We start from the raw sequence: 13,891 nt of genomic DNA, 5'->3' as shown, positions 1-13,891 counted from the left end.
TGTTCCCATTCAAGTAATATAGCTTATAAAGATTATTTTTTGGGGAAACCCATCATATTTTTCTCAAGGCTCATTCCTGGCTCAGCACTCAGAGATCACTTCTGGCAGATTCAAGGGACCATTTGAGTACCAGAAATCAAACATGGGTTGTCTATGTGCAGGGTAATTGCTTTGTCCTTCATAATATCTCTTTAGCTACTATAATTATTATAAAGTATTTTTTAAAATATGGGGCATTTGAATGATACATATCCTTTAATAAACATACTTATAAAGTAGCAACATATTAATAAAATAAAAGGGGGCTTGGAAATGCATCTGATTCATAGTTGGCAGTGACTTTGGAAATGCTATTCAACAAAAAATGGGGAAAAATTGTAGAATATCACAAAGTATAGAAAACTTATTGGTATAGTATAAAGTGAGTTGAGCTGAGAGCTCCAAGAAACAGAAATCCGAGAAAGAGAAAGAGGAAGTTCCAAAGGATGAAACAATCACAGTTTTAATAATTAATAATAAAATTATTAAATTATAAGGCAAAATAGAAAGAGGACGTTCCAAAGGATGAAACCATCACAACTTTTCAACTAATTGTTTGATTTCAGGGAGCATTTGGACAATTCTTTCATGCCTAGGACAAGTGTCCTTTTGTAGTTCCCTTCACCAAGAACGCATTCAGGGCCCTCTTTATGTCTCTGTTTCTCAGACTGTAGATGAAGGGGTTCAGCATAGGGGCGACCACAGTGTACATGGCAGAGGCTGCTGAACTGGACTGTGAGCTGTGGGTAGTAGTGGGGCTAAGGAACACTACGAGACAAGAGCAGTAGAATAAAGAGACCACTGAGAGGTGAGATGCGCACGTAGAAAAGGCTTTCAACTTCCCCTGAGCAGATGCGATTCTACATATAGAGGAAACTATTTTAGAGTAAGAGTAAAGGATCCCAGCCAGGGGCCCCCCACCCAGCAGAACAACTGAAAAATACATCACCACGTTATTAACAAAGGCGTCTGAACAGGCAACCTGGACTATCAACTTGAGTTCACAAAAAAAGTTGGGAATTTCCAAATCTGTGCAGAAGGACAAGCGTAACACCAGCAAGTTTTGTAACAAACAGGCCAGGCTACTCAGGAACCAAGATCCCAGAACCAGTAGCCCACAGAGTCGGGGGTTCATGATTACTGTGTAGTGCAGGGGGTGGCAGATGGCCACGAAGCGGTCATAGGCCATTACGGTCAGAAGGAAATTATCTAACACTGTAAAGACACTGACAAAATACATCTGAGTTATGCAGCCTTCATAGCTTGTGGCTTTATACTCTCTTTGTAGGTTCACCAGCATCTTGGGGATGGTGGTGGAGGTGAAGCAGATGTCCACTAAGGACAGGTTGGACAGGAAGAAGTACATGGGCGTGTGGAGGTGGGGGTCTGAGCTGACGGCCAGGATGATGAGCAGGTTGCCAAAGATAGTGATCATGTATATGGAGAGGAAAAGCCCAAATATGAGGGGCTGCAGTTCTGGTTCCTCTGAAAATCCCAGAAGAATGAATGTTGAAATATTTGCATCATTTTCTGCTTTCATGTTATATGCTTGGTTATGCTAAGAAAAAACAAAATAACAAATTTATATCGACATAAAATTACATGACCTGTATATTTTATTGGCAATGATTTATTTTTGCATGAACACCTAAGTTTTATATGTTTTGGGAGCTTGAAAAATATCTAAAATTAAGAACTATCTTGATACCTCCAATAGGAAAAGTTTTCTTAGTCGCTTTTTTCATTAGAGAAAATTGATTAGCAATCTTAATAGAAAAAATGTATAATAAATTAATATAAATTAAGGGCTGTTTTCATTTTAGGATAATTCTAGGGAATAAGTCAAAGAGGCTGAATGAACAAAGTACCCACGAGTTAATTTTGGAGCACAACCAAACAGATCATTAAATGCCAAGACATGGTAGATAATGATCGTTTTATTAAGTAAGGGAATAAATGAAAATGGCAAAGAGTCTATTCGATATTTTGACAAAACCTTTAAACATCTAACACTGAGACAAGGACAATGGAGGAAGAGAAAAAAGAGAAGGACGAGAGTGTGTATTAAGTGTTCGTGTGTGTCTAAGATGAGAAGAGTCTATTCAAATGCCCCGGGCAAAGTGTCTACTTAAGATATTCAAGGCAAAACAGGTGAAGCTGGTGATGGAAGTTGGCTGAGGAAGGGGGAGATATGGAAGATGATGTCAGGTGTGATGTGGCTGAGTGATGTAGTGTCTCAGCTACACAAAATCTTCACCACCCGTAGACCTCCATGCTATGGCCCTCCTGTACCCTATTAATCGCGTGCCTAAGGGCAGAAACACAGTGCTACTTATCCCCTTCCCTGAATACAAGCTCATGTACCCATAGCATGTGAACTTTTCTCTTTTTTCATATATATATTTTATAAAATTATTCACAATAGTTCATTACAGATAATATCCAAACACCAATCCCGCCACCATGTACCTTCCCACCATCATCAGAAGGAAGTGTGTGAAGGTTATTGTGTTTCTACCTGGAGCCATTTAAGCCCTTATATAAGAGAATACGAACTTGCATGTTAAAACCAAACACATGTGTGCTACTTTTGGTACATCAGTGGGCTAGCTTTTCTCTTTTTAGATATCATGCACAGAGAATAGAAGCATAGACATGTGTATACTGAATGTCGTAGGTGGCATTAGTTTTCTTATTTTTATTCATTTACCACAGACCCTGGTCTATTTCCTTCAGTATAAAACCCAGTTTTAGGGCTGGAGCGATAGCACAGTGGGTAGGGCCTTTGCTTTGTACGCGGCTGACCTGGCTTCGATTCCCAGCATCCCATATGGTTTCCTGAACACTGCCAGGAGTGGTTCCTGAGTGCAGAACCAGGAGTCACTCCTGTGCATAGCTGGGTGTGACCCGCCCCCCAAAAAGGAAAAAATAACCCTCAGTTTTAGACAGTCTATGAACCATTTTCATTGCTTTTACCAGTACATATATTTATTCAGATTCCACATCTGATGAAACCATCCTCTATAAGATGCTATTGCTTCAGTCTCTCCAGGAAAGATAGACTTTAGGCTCTTTAGACTCCATATTAAAGAAAGACCATAGTCAGCCATGTCACTCAACAAATAATTAGAAGACTGTTTGATAAACAGAGAGGGGGGAGAAAAGGAGAAAAACAAAATGAATAGCAGGGAATGAAAAGATGTTCGGAGCTCAGATGTTCTCTGAGAGATCTTTGTGGGCTCCAGATGCATTCCTTCCCTGATAACATTCCCTTGATAACCAGCAAGTATCACTGGATCACTGTCATCAAGCTGCTCATCGATTTGCTCGAGCGGGCACCAGTAACGTCTCCATTGTGAAACTTGTTGTTACTGTTTTTGGCATATTGGCAGAGCTTGCCAGGCTCTGCCGTTTAGGCAAGATACTCTCAGTAGCTTGCCAGGCTTTCCAAGAGGGACAGAGGAATCAAATCTGGGTCAGACATGAGCAAGGCGAATGCCGTACACACCTGTGCTATCGCTCCAGCCCACCAGCAAGTATAATTTTATTTATTTATTTATTTATTTATTTGGTGTTTAGGGGTCACACCCAGCAATGTTCAGGGATTATTCCTGCCTCTGCACTCAGGAATTACTACTGGAGGTGTTTGGGAGACAATATGGAATGTCTGGGATTGAACCTGGGTGGCCGAGTGCAAGGCAAGTCCCTCCCCTCTGTGCTATCACTCTGGCCACGCAAAGATAATTTCAAAATGACCTTTTTCAAAAGACAGCAGTGACATTTTTGTGTCCAGTGCTTTGTAAATGACACACCCGAAAGAGGTAGACATAAGCAGATCTGATCCATACTTCGCAAAAGATAACACAGTTCAACCATGCTGGTGTTTTCTATGTCAAGTAGGAGGTGTATATCAAGGGCCTGGAGTAACAGTGTAAGTGACTCTTGCCTTTCATACAGCGGACACAGGTCCCTGGAGCACCACAAGGAGTGATCCCTGAGCATAGTCAGAAGTAAACTCAGCACTACTAAGTGTAGCCCCAAAACACACAAAGACAGAAAGAAAAAGAAAGCTCATTATTTTCTCTGAGTGTCGGACATAACTAACTGACCATAACATTGCAATATTGCTCATTAGAGACCAGGCAAGCTTCTTCCTTCCTATTTTTATGTGGCATCATTTTTTAAATATTCTTGGATGTTGTAGGTTGGTCTACATATATTTTTAATTCCTTGGGGACACTCTACTACTAGCTTTGACCTTTACCCACCAGCAAAATTCTTCAGGTGCCCATGCACGGTCAATCTTGCCCACACCATAGAAATTTCACATTTTAATATGAAATAATTTATTTCTGGTGTGGGCAGAGCAGCATACTTATATGGATCTCACTGTTCTCTGTCTCTGCCACCCCTACGCATGATCCACACAGCAGGGACTTCCAATTCTGTTCTTACTTTTGTGTACTTTACAACAACCTGTTGTGCCAAATAGAAATAGGATATGACAGAAAAATGACGTGAATGCAGGTTGACAGCTAAAAGTATATGGTGTCAAGGCTATAGATTTAAGAACATTGAGTAATATTCCAGGAGAGATGAAATCTGTGCAATTCTCTGCAGCCTGGTTGGAGATGTCGAGTTGAGCGAAGTCAGCCCGAAGAGCAAGGATAAATCCATGACGATCTCAGTGATCTGTTGTATACGGAGTAACTGGGAAAGGTGATGTAAAAGATGCAATAAGAGGGGGGTGCCTCGATGGCCACTCAATACCTGTATTGCAAACCACAACACCCTAAAAGAGAGAGAGAACAAAAGGGAATGCCCTGCCACAGAGGTGGGATGGGGAAACACGGGGTGGTGGGAGGGATGCTGGGATCATCGGTGGTGGAGAACGGGCACTGGTGGAGGGATGGGGTAATTGAGCATTGTATGACTGAAACAGAGCACGAAAGCTTGTTTGTAAGTCTGTACCTCACAGTGATTCACTAATAAAAAATTTTTATAAATAAATAAATAAGTAAATAAATAAGAGGGGGGTGCCTATGTAAGCCTGGACCTTAGAGTACAGAGAGGAGAATGACAGAGGAAGAAATAAATCAAAGGGAAGGAAGGAGAGAAGATGACAAAGGGAAGTCGTGTGAGAACCGGGGTCAGGGGCCCTGGCTACACAAGTAATATGGGAGAGTGGTTTATATCCAGATAAAGCACAGTCTTGACAGCACTGAAAATGAGATCTAAGCTACAAGCCGAAACTGAAATGTACCTGGGCAGGTGCCAGGTGGGGAAGCAGAGTGGCAGCAGGGAGCATGGGAGCACTGCGGGAGGGAAGTTGACATTGGTGGGGCAATTGGTATTTAAAGTTTTAGTGTGAACCTGGGTGACAGCACAGCAGGTTGGGCATTTGCCTTTCACACAGCCAATCTGGGTTCAATCCCTGGCGTCCCATATGGTCCCCTGAGCAGTGCCAGGAGTAATCCCTGAGTGCAGAACCAGGAGTAACCCCTGAGTATCGCCGGGTGTGACCCCCCCCCCCCAAACAAAATAAATTTTAGCATACCTGAAACTCAAATACCAACAAGTTCGTAAATCATTATTTTAAACTAATTTTAAAAAAAAACCTAGCTTTACTAATATCACTGCCGCACTTTCATCCCATTGTTCACCGATTTACTCTAGTGGGCACCAGTAACGTCTCCATTGTGAGCCTTGTTGTTACTGCTTTTGGCATATCGAATATGCCATGGGTAGTTTGCCAGGTTCTGCCATGAGGGCAGGATACTCTCCGTAGCTTGTTGGGATCTCCGACAGGGACAGAGGAATCGAACCCAGGTGGGCCACGTGCAAAGGCGAACACCCTACCCGCTGTGCTATCGCTCCAGTCCCTTCATTGTATTAAAGAAAAGTTAATACCCATTGTAACAAAATAACAACAGTTATTTCCTGATATCAGCCTGGACTGATGTTTTGATTGTCCAGAACTCAGATATAAAGCAAATTTTTAGAATATTTTATGCACAGGGATGATGCCGAGCTTATAAAGCCATAAAAATTAGTCCATCTCCACAAATCATAATGCCCCAAAGTAGAGAGAGAATATGGGGGAAATTGTCTGCCGTAGAGGGAAGGGGAGGGTTGGGATGGGCTGGGGATACTGGGGACATTGGTGGTGGGAAATGTGCTCTGGTGGAGGGTGGGTGTTCAATCATTGTATGACTGAAACTCAAACATGAAAGCTTTGTAACTATATCTCACAGTGATTCAATAAAAAATAGATAAAAATAAATGAATGTTTTAAAAAAGAAGCAGATGGATACATTAAAAAATTAGTCTGTCTCCATATAAATGAAATTTACTATATGGTGAGGTTGGTGTTAAATTTAACCCGGAAAAGCCTACATTGTAAAATAGAATCTGAAAACTATGACTTCTATCTGGGTAAACATCACATTGACCCCTGGCCCTTGGAGATAATACACAAAATAAAGGTAATTATGTTTTGTTGCAATTGGCACAAACCCAATTCACATCTAAAAAACTACCTCCCAGCAAGCCGGTGTATAAAGGCTGTCCGGTAAATAAAACAATAAACTCAAAAGTCAGAAGAGGCATGTATTTAAGTAGAAACTTTACATTTCATAATGAATATTTTCATCATGTACAGGGATTCTTGCACACCATCAAGTCTGGTCCAGTTCCTGGTTCTATACACAACCCCCTGAATACCACCAAGAATGATCACTAAGCACAGAACCAGGAATAACCCCTTACCACTTCTAAGTGTGGCCCTAAACTCTCTCCAAAATGAAATATTTCCCTTCAAAATTAATTGAGAAACAAGTCCACAGAAATTATTGCAAACCTTAACAATAGAAAAGGGAAAGATATATAGGGGAATAAAACAACTTAAAAAATGTCAGAATTGTGAGAAATATTTAATTTTATAGAAAAATATTACATAAGAAAAGGAAAAGCATCTTGCTTTATTGAATCACTATCGGATACAGTTACAAAGTTTTCATGTTTGAGTTTCAGTCATGCAATGTTCGAGTACCCACCACTCCACCAGTGCACATTTTCTACCACCGATGTCCCCAGTATTCCTTCCCTGACCTCCACCGTTTTCCCACTACCCCTCCCTCTATGGCAGACAATTTTCCCCATACCCTCTCACTCTAATTTTGGGCATTATGGTTTGCAATACAGATACTGAGAGGCTATCACATTTGGTCCTTTATCTCCCATTCCAAACTATCCCGCCAACCATCATTGACTTAGTGATCCCTTCTATATTCCAGCTGGAAAAGCATCTTTTGACTCATCCTGGAAACAGGAACAGAGGGGGCATATGGACAGCTGGGGAGCACCAGGAGCAAGAGGATGTGCTCTGTGGAGATCGTAAAATTTAACACGATGGTTCCCTAAAGAGTAAAAGTATCACTGTTACTGTCACTGTCATCCCATTGCTCATCGATTTGCTCTAGTGGCCAGTAACGCCTCCATTGTGAGACTTGTTATTGTATTTGGCATATTGAATATGCCACGGTTAGCTTGCCAGGCTCTGCTGTTTGGGCAAGATATTCTCGGTAGCTTGCCGGGCTCTCCAGAAGGGTGGAGGAATTGAACCGCTGATTGGCTGCGTGCAAAGCAAATGTCCTTTCTGCTGTGCTATTGCTCTAGCCCAGTAAAAATAAAAAAAATAAAATTAAAAACAAGAAAAATAAAAAGTGAACTGTCTGTGGAATGAAGATGGGAGTTTAAACTGATAGTCAAACAATATTCATTGATCAGGTTGAAGGGGAAATTAAGTGGACAAACGTCACAAGGTTGTAATAAATGCACACTTACAGATGGCTGTCACTACTGCGAATAATGATTTGTTCTTATGTTGGGGTTGTCAACTAGTGCTACCGACACTTGAACGTCGGTGATGGGGTCTGTCCTGTGCATGGGAGCAGTTTCAGTACCTTAGCCATCACCCACCCCTCTCCACCCTGACATCCTGGAGTATTTTTGAATATTAATTATTAATTTTGATTTCCTCTGGACAATTAGAAGCATTTTGCTTTTGACTGTTTGTTTATTTGTTTGGGGGCCACCGCCAGCCGTACTCCTGTCTCTGTCCTCAGAGATAACTCTTGGCTAGGGCTTTGGGGGACGGTATGGGGTTCTTAGGACCAAACAAGGATCATCCCTGTATGTGGCATGCACCTTTCCTGCTTCCCTGCAATACTATTTCTCTGATATCTTTAAATTTGATTATCTGAAAGGGTTTTTCCAGCATTGCATCATAGTAATGTAATGATTCATAGTATTATTTGAAGTGGACCAAGAAGTCACCAAAATATTATTCAGATGCTGAAATCAAAACATGTGTTCATTATAAAGGCAAAGCTGCCTCTGGACTAAGGACAATGAATGCTGGGGACCACAGGTCACTGGTGTGGACATCCGTTCTCCCTAACTCCATGCAGAGACCTGTCGGTGTTTGAACTCACCTCCATACCTCCAGGTGCAGATGTGAATTCCTCCTTAGGAGGTTGTTCATGGACAAGGAAGGTCAGTCCTTCAGACAAGATGGCAGGAGGAATGAAGCCTCATGCCCCAGTCAGACCTAAGAATGGAAAGACACACACACACACACACAAATACCAACACTATCTCTTCCATCCCAAGAGCACAAATGCAGAGACACAGAGATGACTGATATTTACAGCTCCCCCTGTCTGCTCATTAGGCACTTCTGTCTCTTGCTTCTCCAGTCACTAAGCACAGGATTCCCCTGAGGAACAGGTCTATGGCCAGAAAGACATTTTTTGCTAATGATTCACCTTTCCAAAATATTAGATACTATTAACTTAGGGTTTTTACTTTTTTTGACACTCTGGCTTCAACTTCCAAATCCCTTCCCTACTGAAACCAATGAGCACCTATTTTGTTGTGAGTTTAAGTTTTCCCATGATCATACCCCTTAACCTGTGCAATGAAATAGAGACACAACTGCAAGATGAGATGCACAAGTAGAAAATGCTTTGACTTCCCTTGTCTGGAGGCAACTCTACTTCCAGAGGAAATGATCTTAAAGTAAGATAGTAAGAGATCCCAGCTAAGGGGCCCCACTCAGAAGAACCATTATAAATACATCACCACACTATTATTAATAAAGGTGTCCAAATGGGCAACCTATGCCATCAATTTGTGTTCACAGAAAAAGAGATTTCCAAATCTGTGCAAATTGACAATTGCAACACCAATAAGTTGTGTAATGAACATATCCGGGTACTTGTGATCCAAGATCTAAAACCATCAGGCGACAGAGCCAGTGGTTCAAGATAGCTGTGTGGCGCAAAGGGTGGCAGATGGCCACAGAGTGGTCAGAGGGCATCACAGTCAGACAAAAGCCATCCAACATTGTAAGAAGTCAGACGAAATATACACGTGTGGTGCAGCATTCATAGAGAGGCTTTATTATTCATTGGTTGAGTCTTTATTTTTCTCTCTAGATATGTTCACCAGCATATTGGAAACGGTGACAGAGATGAAACAGATATCCAATACGACAGGTGAGAGTTGCAGAGGTACACAGGGGTGTGGAAGTAGGAGTCTGAGCTGGTAATCAGGATCAAAAACAGGGCTGGAGTGATAGTATAGCAGATAGGGTGTTTGCCTTGCATGTGGCCGAACCTGGGTTCGATCCGAGGAATCCCAGATGGTCCCCCAAGCACTGCCAACAGTAACTCCTGAGTCAGGAGTAACCCCTGAGCATCACTGGGTATGACACAAAAAGAAAAAAAAAAGTCAGGATCAAAAAACAGATTTATTAACACAGTGAGAAGTACAGCAGGAGTAAATTCCCAAATATGAGAGGGTTTTGTTCTGATTTCTCTGAAAATCTCAGAAAAAATGAAATCTGAGATAGCTGCATTATTTTGGGGCTTCCACATTTTATGACTAAGAAAAAAGGAAATGACTCATTAACGGGCGCACACCACACAGCTCCTGACCTCCTGCTTGCTGTTCAGTCCATCCGGGGGGGGGGGGCTCACCTCTAGCCGACATCACTGCAACTATTCCTGAATAGAGGGCAGAGCCCCTCTCCTGGCTAGGTCCTGACAGTCTCCAGTCCTAACCTGTACCATGGGAGTGAAGCCACACCACAGGTCCTGCAATTACTGAGCAAATTACACAATGCTCGCAGATAATGTTTTTTGTCATTTCATGACATCAAAAGAGGCTAGGAATTAAGAGAAGCATTAAAAGAGCATCTTTAAAAGACAGGAAAAAGCTTCCCAACAGGTGATGTTGAGTATGGCCCTCACTAATGGTGCATATGACATATGATTGTCCTCCTGACTGAAAAATGCATGTTTACCCCTGTATGGCTAAAGGATTCATAATGCATACGAAACATGAGAAGCAATGAATTTGGAAATGTTTACCCAAAAACGTGATAGAAACTGTGGATTGAAGAGACAGGAACTGGATATTAAATAAATTGAGCTATGACAAAGAAATGGTATTCCAGGAAAGAGAAAGAGGAAGTGCTATACCCAATACATGAAAAATAATCACAATTTTTCTTCTAAGAGTTTGACATCAACATAATAGCCCTTTTTTCATGCCTAGGACAAGTGTCCTTTTGTAATTCCCTTCAACAAGCCCTTCAGGGCCCTCTTTATGTCTCTGTTTCTCAGACTGTAGATGAAGGGGTTCAGCATGGGGGTGACCACAGTGTACATGGTGGAGGCTGTTGAACTGGACTGTGAGCTGTGTGTGGTAGCAGGGCTAAGGAACACTCCAAGACAAGAGCAGTAGAATAAAGAGACCACTGAGAGGTGAGATGTGCATGTAGAAAAGGCTTTCAACTTCCCCTGAGCAGATGCAATTCTACATATAGAGGAAACTATCTTAGAGTAAGAGTAAAGGATCCCAGCCAGGGGCCCCCCACCAACCAGAACAGCTGAAAAATACATCACCACGTTATTAACAAAGGCGTCTGAACAGGCAACCTGGACTATCAACTTGAGTTCGCAAAAAAAGTTGGGTATTTCCAAATCTGTGCAGAAGGACAAGCGTAACACCAATATGTTTTGTAGCAAACATGTCAGGCTGCTCATGATCCAAGATCCCAGAACCAGCAGTTGACAGAGTCGGGGGTTCATGATGACCGTGTAGTGCAGGGGGTGGCAGATGGCCACAAAGCGGTCATAGGCCATCACGGTCAGAAGAAAATTATCTAACCCTGTAAAGACACTGACAAAATACATCTGAGTGATGCAGCCTTCATAGCTTGTGGCTTTATTCTCTCTTTGTAGGTTCACTAGCATGCTGGGGATGGTGGTGGAGGTGAAGCAGATGTCCACGAAGGACAGGTTGGACAGGAAGAAGTACATGGGTGTGTGGAGGTGGGGGTCTGAGCTGACGGCCAAGATGATGAGCAGGTTCCCCAGCATGGTGACCAAGTACATGGACAGAAAAAGTCCAAAGATGAGGGGCTGCAGTTCTGGATCTTCTGAAAATCCCAGAAGAATAAATTCTGAAACATTTCCCTCATTTTCTGGCTTCATGTGATTGTGTTGGTGATGCTAAAAAGAATAAAATGAACAAATACTATTCATAGAAAGCTGTGTAAATATTTTATGGGCAATAATTCATTTTTTGCATACTTACTATTGGTTAAATACTTAGGATTTTTTAAAATATCCTTTCTAAGACATGCTCCCCCCATATAAAAATTTTCCTCAGTAATTTTTTCCCAAAGAGTCAGGGAGTTCTTTTCATGTACTGAATGAAATTAATTGGAGACTGTCACTATTTGAAGAGATTGCTGGGCTTGGGGCCTAAGGTGCTTCAGTAAAATGATCCCCAGTACTCCATGATATAACACAAATACACAAGCAGAAAATGAAATCTTGTCACATTTTGAGTGTAATTATTGGTATAAAACAGGAAGACATGGAAATGGTGCCTAGTCTCTTCTATGTTTTGGAAGCGCTTCAGACAGATCACATGCAGGCAAAGATGAAGTAGAGAAGGAGGGAGAGTGGATGGTATGTTGGCATGTATATCTTGAGATTAAAAACAAACAATGGTAATTCCCCAGGAAGGTACCTGTTTCAGATATTAAAATCAAAACAAAGCTGGTTAAGGAAGTTGTGAAGCAGTGGGATATATGGCAGATGGTGTCAGAAGAGTTGCTGAGAAAAGTTACTTATCTGTCACACAGAAACCTTATGGCCCATCAACCGGTCCTCCATCGCTGGCCCTCTTTCTGTCTATTAATCTTGTGGCAAAGGTGACCCATGAATAGAACTCAATGGTTTTTGTCCCTTCTGCTGCTGATTTCTGGCCCCTGAATTTTGAGATTGACCTTGCACCATACAAACTCAGGTATCCATAACCTAAGAAACTTTCTCTTCATAGAAAACACACACACACAATGCATATACATGAGTATGCAGGATCCCATAATTGTTGTGAGTTTTACTTGTATTCATTTGCAATAGGAAAATCTACTTTTCTTGGTTTGTCTATAGTGCACATGTTTATTTATTCAAATTCCTTATGAGTGAAACCACCCACTAAAATTTCATATTTTTTTAAACTTTATAATTTAAGAATTGTTCTGTACAATGTCTTTGATAGTTGAGGTTAGAAATAAGATATTTCAACACCAATCTAACCCCCAGTGTCAACCTTCCCTACTAGTATTCCCACATTCTCTCCCTTACCTAACAACCCCCACCCCCATTCCTGCCAGTCATCTTGACAGGCACATTACAAAGTCCCCATGATTGCAGCTTAGATCTCATGTTTCAGTGTTCTGGGTCTGTCTTTTGGAGACATGGCTATCACTCGCCCACATCACAATATAACTGAAGCCCTGATGCCGTTCACCCATTGCTTCCTGTTCTCCTCTTTCCCCTTGATTTCTCTTCTTCTCTGTCCTTCTTCTCGAAACTCTTATTTAAATACTAGGGTCAAGGGTTATCTAAACATCCCCCTTTATGGCAATACCTTTCCTCACCTAGTATATACCAGATTAATGAGACCCTCCTGTGTCTTACTTCTGGCTTATTTCACTCAACATGCTAACTTTCAGTTCCAAACAGGTTGCAGAAAATTGCAGTATTTCACCATTCATTTCTTAAGCCGCTCCACAAAAATAAATAGACTTTGGACTCCACTTTGGAGAAATGTCATAGTCAGCCATGTCACTCAACAAATACTCAGAAGTGACTGTTTGATAAACATAGATGAAATAATGGAAAGAAGAATATTTATTGAAGAGGAAATGAAAGACATAGTAAGCTCTGAAATTCTCTGAGAGATCTTGAGGAGGAAAAGTCTTCATTGGTTCTGCCTACATTTCAACCTGACAACATTGCCGTGTCAACCAGCAGAATTTTATAAAAGGTCCTTCTACAAAGGACAAAATAAAATTTGTGTTCAAAACCTCATATATCGTGCAACCCCCCAAAATAAGTAGACATGAACAACTCTGCGCTTTGCAAATGAAAATAAAAGCAGTGCTTAGAAAACTCAGCAATTTCTATTTCAAGCAGAAGACCCATTTTTTATTTGTGCAGTCCGTCATTAATTGACCAATGCATTGCAGCATGTTTCCACCAGGGCAAGCACCTTTAACACTATTCTTGTATGGCATCACTTGTGATTTTTTGGGGGGACACTGTTATAAAATAGATAATTTTTATTTCCTTGGGGGATAGTCTAGTCCTGGCTCTGGGCTTTATCCGATAGGCAAATTATTTATTTTTTCAAGCACTATCAATCCTGCCCACCCCATAACGATTCCATCTTTTAATACTAAAAATAATTTTTTCATGACCTTATG

At 41.4% G+C, this 13,891-nt stretch overlaps 2 protein-coding genes across 2 annotated transcripts; both read right to left on the bottom strand.

Moving 5' to 3' along the window:
• Nucleotides 1-631: 631 nt before the first annotated feature.
• Nucleotides 632-1,579, bottom strand: LOC101537048 (olfactory receptor 7A5-like). The gene has a single exon (XM_004615062.3). It carries the CDS (start codon nt 1,577-1,579, stop codon nt 632-634), a length of 948 nt encoding a protein of 315 aa, XP_004615119.3.
• A 9,079-nt stretch (nt 1,580-10,658) lies between these two features.
• Nucleotides 10,659-11,603, bottom strand: LOC101559428 (olfactory receptor 7A17-like). The gene has a single exon (XM_004615061.3). The coding sequence runs from the start codon at nt 11,601-11,603 to the stop codon at nt 10,659-10,661; it is 945 nt and encodes a 314-aa protein (XP_004615118.3).
• Nucleotides 11,604-13,891: the final 2,288 nt, after the last annotated feature.

The sequence above is a fragment of the Sorex araneus genome, chromosome 2 (genome assembly GCF_027595985.1).
Source record: "Sorex araneus isolate mSorAra2 chromosome 2, mSorAra2.pri, whole genome shotgun sequence".
Classification (NCBI taxonomy): Eukaryota; Metazoa; Chordata; class Mammalia; order Eulipotyphla; family Soricidae; genus Sorex; species Sorex araneus.
Note: the sequence above shows the minus strand (reverse complement) of the source record. Positions and strands in the feature narration are given on the sequence as shown.

Coding starts and splice junctions, on each gene's coding strand:
- LOC101537048 (XM_004615062.3), bottom strand. CDS start 1,579: ATGAAAGCAGAAAATGATGCAAATATTTCAACATTCATTCTTCTGGGA.
- LOC101559428 (XM_004615061.3), bottom strand. CDS start 11,603: ATGAAGCCAGAAAATGAGGGAAATGTTTCAGAATTTATTCTTCTGGGA.